Below are 14,672 nucleotides of genomic sequence, written 5' to 3'. Positions count from 1 at the left end.
TTCTGACCCTTCCAAATTTGTATGAGTCTGATTCAGGTTGGACATCAGGAAAAACTCTTCACTGAAAGGGTGGTCAGGCATTGGAAAGGGGAGCCCAGGGCAGTGGAGGGGTCACCATCCCTGGGAGTGCTCAGAAACTGAGTGGATGTGGCACTTGGTCATATGGGTGTATATAGCTGAATTCATTCCAGGTATTTGATGTTTGACAGAGGTGTGTTTCTGGGTTTTTTCTGGAACCTCTAGTTAGAGACACTTCTTAGTGGCTTTTTTGGAAGAAAGCACACTTCCAGGAGATACTTCAAATCAATCTGCCTTAAGGATCTTTCTAATTAGTGAGTTTTGCTGTTACGTAATGGAGTATTTCTTACAGCTTTTTCTTGGTAACCAGTTGGGGTTGATTTGATTGTTTAAGTGTGTATATGATATAAATAATAGATGTAACTATAATATAGATATAATATGGATATAGATATATAGATATATAGAGTTGGCAACAAGAGCTTTTGTTGAATTAACTCTGGACCCAGCAAGTGAACCCAGACTGGAGAGGCTGAGTATCCTGTGATATAAGTGAAAGCCAAACCAGGCAAATAATGACCTGTGGTGCCTGTTCCAGCCTTGTTGGTCGGTAACAACGCTGTCATTCCAAAGGCAGGCAGGGTAGGAGGCTCCACTGGGTCCTGGCACATCAGTCACCCTGCAGAGGCTGCACTTGGCAGTGCCCAGACCCTGCTGCTGATAATCCTGTTGAATCTTCAAAGCCAGGAGAGCACCTGGAGCAAACAGGCTGGAGCCTAATCAGTGGGAAGGGACACACCGGGATGTATCAGGACCTCAGCATCACTGTGGGAAAAGTCCATTTGTTTAAAGAGAAGGGAAAGACCTGACACCTACCACATTAAAATGGATTATTTCATCAATAGGTTAATAGAAAACCTGGCTGAGAGTTCGCTCCTGCTCACACAGCCAGACTCAAACATGCCATTAAAGTGTGAAAAATGGAAAAGGGACTGGGAAAGGGTCTCTGTGCACTGCAGACCATCTTCCCTTCAGAGGGGTGCCAAACCTCGATTTTGCCTATTTATATGTAAATGTTTTAGAGGAAAAACAAGTTCTCTGCTGGGCAATTGTGCCTTTGTAGGTGCTGAGACTTGTTAAACAGGTCTTAAAATGAAAGGTTTTTTTCAGCTTGAAGGATGCACCCAGTGAAAACACCTTCAGATTTGATGATGTCACTGAGAATCCAGTCCTCCTTTTCAGTATATGACATAAAAGCCTGCAGATGGCTTTATGAAAACCTCATATGGCTTAACAGCCTTAGTTCTTCAGCTGAAAACCAGGCTTTTTGTTAAGGATTGGAATGACTTCACGTCACTGTTCCTTTTCCCTGGAAGCAGCCGTTTGGTCTGACTTTTGTGGGGCATTCAAAAAGTTCCCTCATAAATACAGAAAGGAAATTTTTAAATTATTGTATCCCAGTACTTGGTATGTTGTGTGATGTCTCTGTCATCCCAAAGGGTGAAGAACATCTGTGGTGGGAGAGGGGAGGGTCTAAGGTCCCTGAGGAGACCTCTGAGACCGTTGAGTCCAACCATTAACACCACCGTGTTCACCACTAAACCACTTCCAGGGATGCTAATCCCACCACTTCCCTGGTTTTTCAGTTGCTGGCAGTGCCAGCAGTGTCCTGGTGTACTTGGATGTCTCATGCAATTGCTGTCTGATGAATCCCAGCCTAAACATATTTTTGATTGAACGTCCTTCTCATGCTGGGATTTCACTCTTGAGGCAAAACGCGTCGATTTTAAAGAGGGTGAAAATGTGCTCTCCCCTAATGAGCACAGGAGTGGAGTGTTTTTGAGCAATATTTTCTGCTAATTGTGAAACAGCAGCCGGGAGCTCAGAGAATCTCAAAGTTTGAGTCAATTCTAATAAAATGGGGATGTTACTGTTCTGTGTAAAGGATCGATTTTTTTTTTTCCTTTCCAAATAAGCACCTTGATTTTGCAGTGATTTGCCGGGGGGGAAGGAAGGGAGGACCACAAACATTGATTGCATCAATGTCTGCTTGACACTCTTCAGAATAATTAGGTGATGCCCAGAGAAGCTGTGGCTGCCCCAGCCCTGGATGGGGCCAAGTTGGATGAGGCTTGGAGCAACCTGGGTTAGTGGAAGGTGTTCCTGCCCATGGCAGGGGGTGGTACTGGATGGGCTCTAAGGTCCATCCAGCCCAGGCCATTCTGTGATTCTGTGATGATTTTAATGCCTCTGAGCTCAGCACTACAAATAGCATTTGTTGTTAGGAGGATTTAAGGTCATTACATCATCACTTCAATTTTTAAAGGTGATGATGTAAAAAGGAGGTTTAAGGGTGAACTCCAGGCACCAAGTGATCCCTACAGGCTTTTGGAGGAAAAGGAGCTCTTGTCAGGCTGTTCTGTCATGAATTAAATTGCATTTTACGGTAGCTGTTTTGTCTAGTCTTGTATCCTTTGCACAAATACTTCCTGCCTTTTTTTACTTCTCCTGGTCTGTTTTTGTCTATTCCAATAGCAGATCCATTTAATCTTGTCATGTCACACTGTAGAGACTGAAAGAAAAATCCCTCTCAAGAGTTTTTCTGTCTGGGCCGTGGATTGGAGAGGCTGAGTGGTCCTGTGTGCATTTTCTGTGTGGAGCTCTTCACTTGTTAACAGGCTCGTGCTTGTATTTTACTTCACATGCTTTTTGATGTTTCTTTTCTCCCCTTTTTCATTGATTTTCTTTCTTTCCTTTTTTTTTTTTTTTTTTTTGGTCCCCTTCTTTTTTTTTATTTTTATTCTCTTTTTTTTCTCTTCCCCTCCTGCTCTCTGGACGCAGCCAAACGCAAAGCTTGGAAACTAAACCGTGTTGGTAGCCTGCGAAATATATACAGCAGCAGCAGCACCAACACCGAAGGTAACAAACCCACCCGTCCCAGATGGAAACCTCCTCTCTTCCCCCTTTTTTTAAACCCTTCTTCTCCAAAACTTCGTGCTCCTTGCCTCTGTCCCCTCCCCGGTGTGGGCATGGAAGTGAGCTTTGCCCCGAGCATGCCTGTCCCACCCCTGTTTGCAGAGTCATTCCACCTGGGCTTGCCGTCTCTCTGCTTGTGCCTTTTACTTTGCCATTCGTGTTCCTTTCAGCTTACTTAAATCTTGACCTTTCCCTCTAGTCGTGGAGTGGTGATGTTTAAATTACTTCAGGAACCCATTTTGTCCTTTTATTTTTTTATTTTTTTTTCGGGAGATACATATATATTTTCCCTTTCTCCGTGTGGGCACTCAATGTAATATTTCCCAAGTTATTACAGTTTTTAAAAGTGTTAGTATCAGGTGTAATGATCTGTAGCCAAATACAATAGTGTGCCGTGACATTTAAGTAACAATCTTAATTTGTTTTGTGCAAGCCTTCTCCATAATGTTCTTTGCAGCTCTAATCCAGAGGCGAGACAGTGCCGGGTCATTTGCATGTGCTGCTCTTGCTTGTAAATTCTGGATATTGTTGTATTTCTAAAGGTCACCCGGTGCCAAAGTTCACAAATTGACTTACATTGCTTTTTTCCCACCCAAGACAGCCCATCATGCCTTTTGTATAATAGCACATGGAATTTTATATATTTATTTCCCCCTCCCCACACCTCCACCTTCATTTGAACAACACAATTATAAACTGCCTTTTTTTATATATATATATATTTTTTTTTATTATTACAAATGTCAAAGGTCAGAATTACTTGGAAACCAGGCAAGGAGAGGGGGGTCAAAAAAACACTCCAGCACCACCATCTCCAGCAGCATGGAAGAGGGATGGTGTAAGAAACAGGGAATGCAAAATAGGTCACAACTCAGTAATCTCGCTGGAAGGGAGGGGGGTTTTTTTTTCTCTTCACTTAAGTGCAAAGCAAATGGGTCAAGTAATGGCGAGCGCCTGCCCTAACACTAATTGACTTATTTTGGAATGATTATAACTGTAATATTTTTCTTAATGTCACTGTTTTCTGGGCTGTTGATTTTAGTGATTGCCAAGCGGTGGCATTAAATCTCTTGTAAATTTTAAATTGCGAGCTATTTCTGTAAACAAGTCCCTCTGTTCACATCCTGGTCATTAACCTTTGGTGATTTATGTCACTCTCCTTCTTTTGCACAATTACAGCTAGTTGCTCTCCCTGCCAAACAAAGTGTGTGCAGGAAACAAAACTGGGATTTTATTCCAGCTTGTTAAGGCAGCATTTCTAAAGTATAATTTTATTTTGTTTCTCAGTCTAAACATAAAATTATTACCTTTCAGAGCTGCGAAACTTTTTTGTTCCTTTTCTTTTCAATACAAAATCAGAGAAAATGATTGTCAGATAGTCATAAGATTTGACTGGGGTTTTTTTTCCTCACTTTCCTCTTTAGTAATTTTTAATTTTCCCTACAGTTGCTGAGTTTTATCTCCCAGCCAAATTTTTCTTCTAATCAGCATATTTGTTGTTCCGGGTTTGCTGCTTGAGAAGCTTGTGATTTTATATCTACCTGTTACTAAATCGCAGCAGGGAAACAAATATATAGAATTCCCTTGTGTTTCACAGACAAAGGGTTTTTTTAGGGCATTTCTATTTTCAGGGATCTTTTATCTTACTCATCAAACTAAGTATCAAAGGCACCATGGTATGGGAATGTGGTCCTGCTGGCCATGGCCCAAGGAGTTTTGAGACACAGAATGAAATTCTAAAATTAGGCAAATGAATCTTTATCTGGATGTTTTCTCCCCCCCTAAAACCTGCAGGTTCAGAGTTCTCCATAGCTTTGAGCTGGTCCCTTCAGCCCCCGTGTGAGAGCTGCAGTGGTGAGACGGGCACATGTCGAGTTAATGAGCATTGTGGGCATTAAAGCCACGTGCTTCCATAATTGTGCCTTCAGAAAAGAGAACGAGGATGGGAAGTGACAGTCCAGGATAACAAATCTGCTCTGGTGCTCAGCTCGTGTTTGCTCAGTTGCACCTATTTACACACCAAAAATATTTCCATCCCTACAGTCTGGGTTCTAAAGGCTTGGAGCAGAAAGCAGCCTCTCCGGTGATTTTTGTTGCTGGTTTTGGGTATTCTGGGTGCTTCTGGGCAGCCAGTCTCAGGTGAGGGTGGAGAACTGTGCAGCTCAGCTGTGCTGAGGGGCGTGAGGGTGCCCAGCCTGGTGACATCCTGGAGCATCCTCCGTCCGTGGGGCTCCTCCCTCTTGGCTGTTGGACAGCAAAAGCAGTGCCGTGGGTGGGCAAGGGGGGGATTTTCACAGGGTGTAAGATCCCTGAAGGACTCCACCTTCTGAGGGCACTACAGAATCCTTTAGGTTGGAAAAGCCCTCCAGGATCATCAAGTCCCCCCTGTGCCCAGTTGCCCACCTCGCCCCCCAGCCCAGAGCACTGAGTGCCACAGCCAGTCCTTCCTTGGACACCTCCAGGGTGGGCACTCCAAACCTCCCTGGGCAGCCCCTGCCAAGGCCTCACCACCCTTTCCAGGAGAAATTCTTCCTGATGCCCTGAACCTCCTGTGGCACAGCTTGAGGCTTGTCCTCTTGTCCTGTCACTTGTTCCCTGGGAAACAGCACCAACCCCACCTGGCTCCACCCTCCTGTCAGGTGGAAAGGAGGTAAAAATTCCACAACTCTGTCCTCCATCAGTTTTTATCATTGCAAGAAATCTTGCTCTCGTGAATTTTAGGATTTTCCTAAACTCTTAGTTTTCAGATCCAGGTTTTTTCTATAGGAAGCCACTGACAAGTGAAAAGCTCCCTATTGCAGGCAGCCAGGCTTTAAGCAATCCTTTGATTCTCCAGGGGGGAAAAATATCTAGTATCAGTGAGTTATGCTTGAAACAAACCCCACTCTGGTGTTAAGACCTGCTGGAATCACTTGCACCTGCTGTCATTGTAGTACTATTAAAATACAGAATTATTTCTCTGTATCAACAGACTGAGGCCGGGTTGGACAGGGCTTGGAGCAGCCTGGGCTAGGGGAAGGTGTCCCTGCCCATGGCAGGGGGTGGAATGAGGTGAGCTTTAAGGTCCCTTCCCACCCAAACTAGTCTGGGATTCTGTGATTTTATGATTTTGCAGCAGAGTGGAAAGGATCATCTTTATGGAATTTAATGCCTGTGCTCTGCATGCTGTGGTTTAACCTGCATAAAGATATTAAATCTTCATTTTTCCACTCTTCTCAGTTACATATGTGATTTTAAACAGTGCTGGGGGTCGGATTTGCCAGGCACTGATGGGCAACCTTTAGTTTGGATATTCATGAAGCCCCAACCTCCCTTTGGTTCCAGAGTTAGTGATGCCTTCACTGCCATGGTGCTGTGCCTGTGCAGGAAGTTACATCCTGCATAAACTGAATTTTTAAAGTTTTTTAGAAGTCTTGGCACCCAAATAAAACAAGAAGTCCATATGGTAGAGGGGTTCAGTGCCTTTCATCACCAGTTTGTCACTCGTGGGTAGCAATATAAAACAGTATAAAATTCTTCCAGTGGAACACAGCCTTTATCAAGAGCTGTGGGTGAGCAAAAGCAGAGCTCTATTGTCCTGATAGGGTTGATTTTCAAAACTAATTAGATTTAGACACTGGGTTTGGAAAGGGGAGAGAAGTATTAGCATAGCCATGCCCAGTGGGACATGGCACAAATATTTCCTTAATTGAGGCTGCTAATAAACATACATCTGCCAAGTTAGGGGGGTAATTTACACCGAGTGGCAAAAGGTGAGGAGAGTTAACGTTATACAGGATGTAAATAACACAAACTGTGTGTTGTAAACATCTCACAGTGCGTGGCAGGGCACCTCAGCAGCTCCTGCTTGCCACCCTTTTGAAAGGGGGGAGGGTTATGAGGATGGTGCTTGAGCAGAAGAGATTTTTGCGAGGGGGAGGAGGGCGTGATGAAAAGGGAGCTGAACTGGGTCTGGGTGTTACTGGAGGCAGGCGTGAGTAGCATTCCAGCTGGAACCTCAGCCCTCCAAGGGCCTTCAGGGGTGTTTGAAATGCACCACTGAGAATCTTCTGGTGCTGCACTTCTTTTTTCTGGGAAGTGTTTGCTGAGGGAGTGGCATCGCCCACCGGACGTGCGTGGTGAGGTACTGTTGATCAGCACCAGCACCCCCTGATGACAACTACCTTGGGCAAAGTCTGGTTGCCTTGGAAGCCAGAATATATATTTGTTTGTTTATTATTTATTTATTTATTTATTTTTATTTCTGATTCTGGCAAAATATTGCCGGATGCCTTTGAGAAATGCCCTAAGCCTGGCGAGTCTCTGATTTATACCCATGAAAATGGTTGGAGTTGATGATCTATCTTGGAGGTCTTTTCCAACCCGAATGGTGCTGTTGCTTTATGATCCTATGAAAAATAGGAATATTTTTTTGTTTAAAAACTGACTTTTGGGATGGGTGTAATGGGTGTACTTTCTCACTGTACAGTGCCTGGCAGAGAAGAGCCTTTGCCTTCTCTTGACTTTCAGTGCTGAAAGGTTGGACCAGGTGATCCTTGAGGTCCCTTCCAGTCTGATACTCGATGATTTTGTGACTTTGAACTGTGCTTGTTCAAACACTGGTGCGAGGTGTCCGTGGCTATTTGTACAGTTCTTAATATTGAGAATAAAATAGGTTGGAAGTGGGAATTGATATCAAACTGAGTCCTGCACGTCCTTTAGAACAGCTCTTGCCAGGTACCAAGAGGGGTCACCACTTCTGGACACGTGTTTTCCCTACATTTTCATCGACTTAATTGAGTTCTCTGGAACAAGTTATAGACTAATTGTATCCTGTGGTAATTTTCAGTGTAGTTTTCTAAATCTGATCTCTGTCACACACCACAAACACAGGCAGTGGGGCTGTGCCTAAATGTTTGTTTTCTCTTGCACAATCCTTTGCTTCTCAGAAATTGTGTCTCTGGTTTTCCAGTGGGTGGGCTGTGGCAATGTCTGGCTTTTGGCAGAGCAAAATAAATGTGAATTCAGGTTAAATGCAATAACTTGACTATGGAAGGATGATGGTGAAAAGAGTATCATGGAATCCCAGACTGGTTTGGGTTGGAAGGGACCTCAAAGCTCATCCAGTTCCACCCCCTGCCATGGGCAGGGACACCTTCCACCAGCCCAGGTTGCTCCAAGCCCTGTCCAACCTGGCCTTGGACACTTCCAGGGATGGGGCAGCCACAGCTTCTCTGGGCAACCTGTGCCAGGGCCTCCTCACCCTTATGTGCAGCATCACCAGTGGTATTGTGTAACTATTTCGAAGTGCTGTGGTGCCTCTGGTGGTCTGGGGGTTTTCCTAAAATTCATGGAGTGCACTCCCACTTCCACTAACAGAAAATAAATCCCTTATGCTTTAGGTTCCGTGTCATCACAGTCTCAGGGTTTTGGCTCATTTCCCATCCCAGCCACCCCTCCCACTCTAAAAAAAAGGCAAAACAAACAACAACAACAACGTTTTAGATATCTCTCGTTGGTAATAACTTCCAAATGGAAGTCAGTGGCAGCTGGTTCTTCGCACTTTAACCCTTCCTCTGCTGCCCTTCCAGGAAATAATTGATGACTGATTGGCCCATTAACCTTTTTTTTAAAAAAAAAAAAAGTTTGACAGCCTGAACTTGTGTAATGAGGAGGGATTCCTGGTGAAATCAGGCTGATGGCTGAGTTGCTTGCCCCTGAGGATGCAGAATTAGCCCCGTGGGACCTCGTCTGCATAGAAACTGGACACAATTAGTGTAATATCCGGTGTTATTAATGTAGTTTGGAGTAATTGGGCAGGTTGATTTCGACAGGTTGATGGTGCTAAAATACTATTATAGTGGACCTTTCCATGAATAACTGTTAAACATGGAAAACTGTTTAATAAAATTTTGTGATTGGGCTCACAGGGATTTAAATAGCACAACCTATAATTTGACTGAAGAGTAACACTGAACAATTTCATCCTGCTGCCTGGATTCTCCTGTTCCCGTGTGCAGTGGTTAAGGATGTACAGGTTTGCTCCCTGTCTTTTGTAGGCGTTGCCTGGGGGTGACATGGAGCAGGCAGTGCTGCTTTGTTTCACAGTGGAGCTTAGGAAAAACAAATGGGTGTGTTTAAGCAGGGAAGGTGTAGGGAAGGTGTGTTCAACTGGCACAGCTTTTTAGGGACCGTGGAGTCCAGCCATTAACACAGCACCACCAGATTCACCACTGAGCCACGTCCCCAGGTGCCACACTGAGTGCCTTTCAAACACCTCCAGGGATGGGGACTCCACCACCTCCCTGGGCAGCCCCTGCCAGGGCCTGACCACCCTTTCCAGGGAGAAATTCCTCCTGATGTCCAACCTGACCCTCCCCTGGCACAGCTGGAGGCCGTTCCCTCTCCTCCTGTCCCTTGTTCCCTGGGAGCAGAGCCCGACCCCCCCCGGCTCCCCCCTCCTCTCAGGGGGTTGCAGAGCCAGAAGGTCCCCCCTGAGCCTCCTTTTCTCCAGGCTGAGCACCCCCAGCTCCCTCAGCTACTCCTGCTGCTCCAGCCCCTTCCCAGCTCCGTTCCCTTCCCTGGACACGCTCCAGGACCAGTATCTCACCAGGACAAACCAGCTTCCTATGTTTGATCACCATTATTCAGTGGGAGACCAGAGGATTCAGTGATGCTGAGCTTGGCTGTGCATAACTCCTTCAAGGTTTGGAATCCTAGTGCTGGGAAGTCGCCTCAAACTTAAAAGCAGGATGGATTGGTGCAGGAGTGGTGCAGAGACACTCCAATATACACCATGTATGCTGTTGAGTGTTAGTTGTATACCCTGTGTTCAAGTTGTTGCTCTTTGGGAGGTCAGCCTTGCCAGTGCACTGGAGAAGTCCCTCTCATTGTCCTTTTCTGGGTCTCTGCATCCCTACAGAGTCCTGTGCCTACGTAAAAAGGAGGAAGCGTGGGGAATTTTTACCTTGAGGTGGAAAAATGACCATCTTGTCTAGCAGGCAGCTCCTGCAGCTTGTACCAGGCCTTTGGCTTACAGGGGAGTGGCATATTGGGTGATCAGGTGTAGAAGAGCTTAACTGTGTGATCCTACAGGAGACAGAGCACAGGACCGAACAGAATTTCATTTATGGTGCAGGTAGTTCCTCTTACATCTTCCTCAGGAACAGGAGAGCTCTGCTGGATGAATGAGGCTTTTCCCACGATTTATTCGTAACATTTTGGGTAATGATTCTACCTGTTTGTTTGTAACAGAGTGTTGCTAAAATAGAAAAGCAGTTGTAGCTGTACAGCTGGATCATTCACATTTGGCCCAAGGGAAGGGCTGGAGCTGTGTCAGGGCAGGGTCAGGTTGGATCTCAGGGAAAGGTTCTTCCCCCAGAGGGTGGTTGGCACTGCCCAGGCTCCCCAGGGCAGTGGGCACAGCACCAAGGCTGCCAGAGCTCCAGGAGGGTTTGGACAACACCCTCAGGGACAGGGTGGGATTGTTGGGGTGTCCTGGACAGGGCCAGGAGTTGGACCTTGTGGGTCCCTTTCAGCTCAAGATATTCTGGGATTCTATTATTTCTTTTCCCACTTATTCCACACACTTTCATAGTAAAACTGCTGCTTCAGGCACTCTCCTGAACCTGAAAATAAGCTTCAACACCATGTTTATTCCCACCTCAAGGTGCAAAGTAACCTTCTGCTAGCATGGAGTTGATCCAAGCAAACCCCACAGGTTGGGGAGACAACTGGCAGTGGCAGCAGTGCTGCCTTTAGAGCCTGTGCTGGATTTGTCCCTTGTCTGTGCCTGCCTGGGGATGACGAGGGAACAGGGTAGTTCGTGTCTCTGAATGTATAATAAGTCATTACCAGACAAAATGCTCTTTCTAAAGCTCGTTATGGCTGATGTTCACCAGAGTTTTGTGCTCTTATTATTCTTTTCTTTCATGCTTCATGCGAGCCCTTCCCAATTCCACTTGCTCTGTTTTCAGCTTCCTTGATTTTTTAATTTGCCTTTGGTGTCCCATGTGTAGGTAGAGTGTGTGTCCATTTATTTCAGTTCTGCTGGTATTTTCTTGTGCTGCTCCTCTGGCCTGAATACTTGTCCTTATCCTGCAGTAGCCCTAAGGATATTTCTCTGACCCTCTCTGCTGGCTGCTCAGATCATTTTCTCATCTCCCATATCGAACATGAATGTTGAATAGGTTGAACTGATTTTAATCCTGTATTATATCCCAGTAATGATTATTATTATTATCCCAGTATTTATACTGTGGAGGAGAAAATGTAGGCATCTCTTTAATATATCTGTGCATGTAAAAACTGCTTGAAAGAAGAGGGTAAATTGTTAAATTTTCTGTATTGTCAGCTCTTTATAGTCCATTCATCTTTTATTTTGTGGCACACTTTGATTTTTACATTATGTAGCTCTTAGCACCTCAGGTTTAAATCTAAATAGTGCTTGTTGGCCACTTAATGTTTGAGAAAGGTACAGACTTGACACCAAACTCACAAATACACCCAGGAACTGAGTATTTTCCCAAACCAGGGCTTTATCTACATAACATTTGGAGGGAAAAAGCAGCAGATCTACACGTTGTTTCTTGGTGCCTTGTGCAGGGATCCAGGCTCAAACCTCAGCCCTGTGTTTGTGTGGTCTGGAATCCCAGAATGGTTTGGGTTGGAAGGGACCTTAAACCCGTCTTGTTCCACCTCCTGCCATGGGCAGGGACACCTTCCACTAGCCCAGGGTGCTCCAAGCCCCATCCAGCCTGGCCTTGGACACTTCCAGGGATGGGGCAGCCACAGCTTCTCTGGGCAACCTGTGCCAGGGCCTCCCCACCCTCCCAGGGAAGGATTCCTCCCCAATATCCCACCTAACCCTGCCCGCTGTCAGTTTAAAGCTGTTACGTTGTGTTGCAGAAATTCTCATCAACCAAGATTGTTTAGGCTAATTGTCAATATCCTTAACTGACTCTCTTCTTCCTATTGTGATTTTTTTTTTTGTTCAGAACAAGAAGAAAACTTTGAGTTTATCATCGTGTCTCTCACCGGCCAGACTTGGCACTTTGAAGCCACCACGTATGAGGAAAGGGACGCCTGGGTCCAAGCCATAGAGAGTCAGATCTTGGCCAGTTTACAGTCGTGTGAGAGCAGCAAGAACAAGGTATGGTGCACAGAGTAACACTGAGAATAACTGAGGGATCTTGATTTGGCTTTCAGCATTCAGATGAAAGCAAAATCAAGAACTCTGAATTTTAAACCTGTACTCCTGGAGGAATGCGTGTGTTACACCCACAGCAGAGTTGGGGCTTTCTGAGGGAAACATGGCCTCAGAGGAGCAGGTTTCCACCTTGAAATGCTTTTGTATGATGGCAGGAGGGATTTATTCTCCTTTCCTGGCAAAATAAATGTTTAAAATCTGAGACATCTTCAGCCAGTGCTCATGTTTGGGAGAACATCTTAAGTCAATATGTCTGCAAACGCTTCACAGTTAGAGTACAAGGTGCTGAGTGGTGGTTGAGGGAGAGAAATGAGCAATAACTGTTCAGACCTGTAGATCCTTTAATATTACCCACCTAACAGTTGTCTTTCATGATTTTATATTGCAAGGAGGAGACTCATATTTTGAATTTAATGCCTGCTTTCCTTGCCCTGAGGTACCAGAGTAGATCAAACACCAGTCATTACCATCACCACAATATAATTTACTTCCCATTTTCTTTTAAAAAGTGTATTTATTTCCAGTATGCATTACTAAGATGGACGAAAATCACAGTGTGCATGTTTTCTTGCTTTTTGTGGATTCACCCATTCTGATGCGTGTTAGGGGAGCACAGAACAGGAATTTTGCACCTTAACACCTACACAGAAATATTGATACAGAAGAGGATAAAGAGTGGCTGATAAGTGGCTCAGAGAGGTTCTCAAAACATGTCAGAAGAGCTGGCTGGAACAGCAAAGGGCAGGTTTAGGAGGTGTCCCATGGAGGAGGTATCTCCACCTGCAAGACCTGGTCCTTGTCCTGCTTGAATCACTTTGTCTCCGAGAGTCCAGCCCTTGGTGCAGGTCACAGTTGGCTTCTCAGAGAGCCCTCCAGACACTTCAGCTGGGTAGAGCTGAACTGCTGAACAACTGTGTGTTGTGACAGCCTCCCCAGGTCCAGGTAGAGGTCACGGGCAGGTCATCATGGAGAGAATTCCAATGGGAGCCGTCGGGTGAAATCTTGACCTTTTCATGATAAAAAGGTTTCAGCTGCTTTTGCAAACCACCCCTTAGTCTTCATTAGCAAGAGCATGCACATCAATAAAAGAAATTGATCTCAGGAAATACTGCTCTTATTTATCTCCAGAAGCAAACCTGCACTGTGACTGCTGTTCTTGGGAAGGGGGCTCATTTCCACGCTCGATTTTCCTCTGTGCTGTCTCCCCACTTGTTAGAATCCAGGCTGGAGCCCCCAGAAGCCTTGGAGGTGCCAAAAGATCACTATTTCTTGAGAGGCAAACCCAAGACTTGAGGTTTCTTGCTCACATTCCTTCGACCTTGCTCTGCCCTGTGGGTTTGCTGCCTTTGTGTCTGCTCCCTGTGCTGGGTCCTGGTTGCTGATGCCTTTCCTTCTCTCTCCTTTCCTTCCCTCTGCAGTCCCGCCTGACCAGTCAGAACGAGGCCATGGCCCTGCAGTCCATCAGGAACATCAGAGGCAATTCCCACTGCGTGGACTGTGAAGCACAGAGTAAGTACAGCCACTGACTTGAGCAGACTGATCTCTCTTCCTTGACCAAGACCCTCCTTGGCCCAGACTTGTGTGAACACCCACCAGAGGCTTTGCCTTTTCCTGTATTACATCCCAGATGCTGTTTGCACGTTCCTTCTTCATTATGGAGTTTGCTTAATCAGACTTATTTGATGTTAATTTGTACCTAATATATGCTGCATCAGATGCATCCTAATTTTTTCCCCTTGTTGTTTCACGTGCCACTTTAAATGTCAGCATTTCTGTACTTTCCTTTGAGGATAAAGAGAAAAGTTTGCTTTTTGACATCAGTTACTTCCATTTTCCTCCTTCGAGGGCACATGTGCCATGGTAATGTTTTCAAAGAGGCAGAGCTTGATTGGTCTTCCTTTGGTTTGGTTTTTAGGGTTACTTGTCAGAAGAAACCAAAGTCATTGCTCATTATATCTGGATACTAGAAAACTGATTTGAGATTATTTTTTTCTTCCCCTTTGTGTTTCTTTCTCTTTTTTTTTTATTTTCTAAAACATATACTTAGTGTTCAGAAGAGTGTTCTTGAGAATACTTTGAGCTGTGGTTCACCTCACTAACCCTGGCTCAGGTCATTATTCTGGTGCTCTTTAGTTCCAGGGGTTTGCAACAAAGCCACAAAAAGGAAGTTCTCTTGCTCTAAAGCAATTAGTTGTGGGAGCTGAAGGATTGAGAACTTGTGCATTTTTATTTCTTTGATATTTGGAAGTGAGAACTTTTCTTGCAATTTTTGCACATGTTTAAAATGGGAAAATATTCATTTATTTGGGGGTATATATATATATATATATGTATTTTATTAAGATTTGCTGTTTAGGGTTTTGCCTACTGGTCTAAGCCATTCTAAGACATCCCAGTTTAAAATGGACATTCATACACCAGTGCAAGTGCTTTTGCACAGTTTGGTCTTTATGTTCCACTCGAGGTGACCCAGCACATGATGAACAAGGGG

General features: G+C 45.0%; 1 protein-coding gene across 8 annotated transcripts in view; it reads left to right on the top strand.

Annotated features, from left to right (window-relative positions):
* Positions 1 to 14,672, top strand: part of AGAP1 (ArfGAP with GTPase domain, ankyrin repeat and PH domain 1) — a 289,097-nt gene that overhangs the window by 230,188 nt on the left and 44,237 nt on the right. For 5 of the 8 annotated variants that reach the window (XM_027668081.1, XM_027668082.1, XM_027668086.1 and 2 more), the window contains 3 exons: positions 2,860 to 2,937; positions 11,970 to 12,124; positions 13,600 to 13,690. In XM_027668081.1, coding sequence (XP_027523882.1) covers positions 2,860 to 2,937; positions 11,970 to 12,124; positions 13,600 to 13,690 — 324 coding nt within the window. The remainder of the gene's footprint in view (positions 1 to 2,859; positions 2,938 to 11,969; positions 12,125 to 13,599; positions 13,691 to 14,672) is intronic. The other 3 variants (XM_027668088.1, XM_027668085.1, XM_027668084.1) reach the window with 1 other exon arrangement.

The sequence above is a fragment of the Corapipo altera genome, unplaced genomic scaffold (genome assembly GCF_003945725.1).
Source record: "Corapipo altera isolate COAL_440 unplaced genomic scaffold, ASM394572v1 183, whole genome shotgun sequence".
Taxonomy (NCBI): Eukaryota; Metazoa; Chordata; class Aves; order Passeriformes; family Pipridae; genus Corapipo; species Corapipo altera.
The sequence above is the reverse complement of the archived record's forward strand: the minus strand, read 5'-3'. Positions and strand labels throughout refer to the sequence as shown.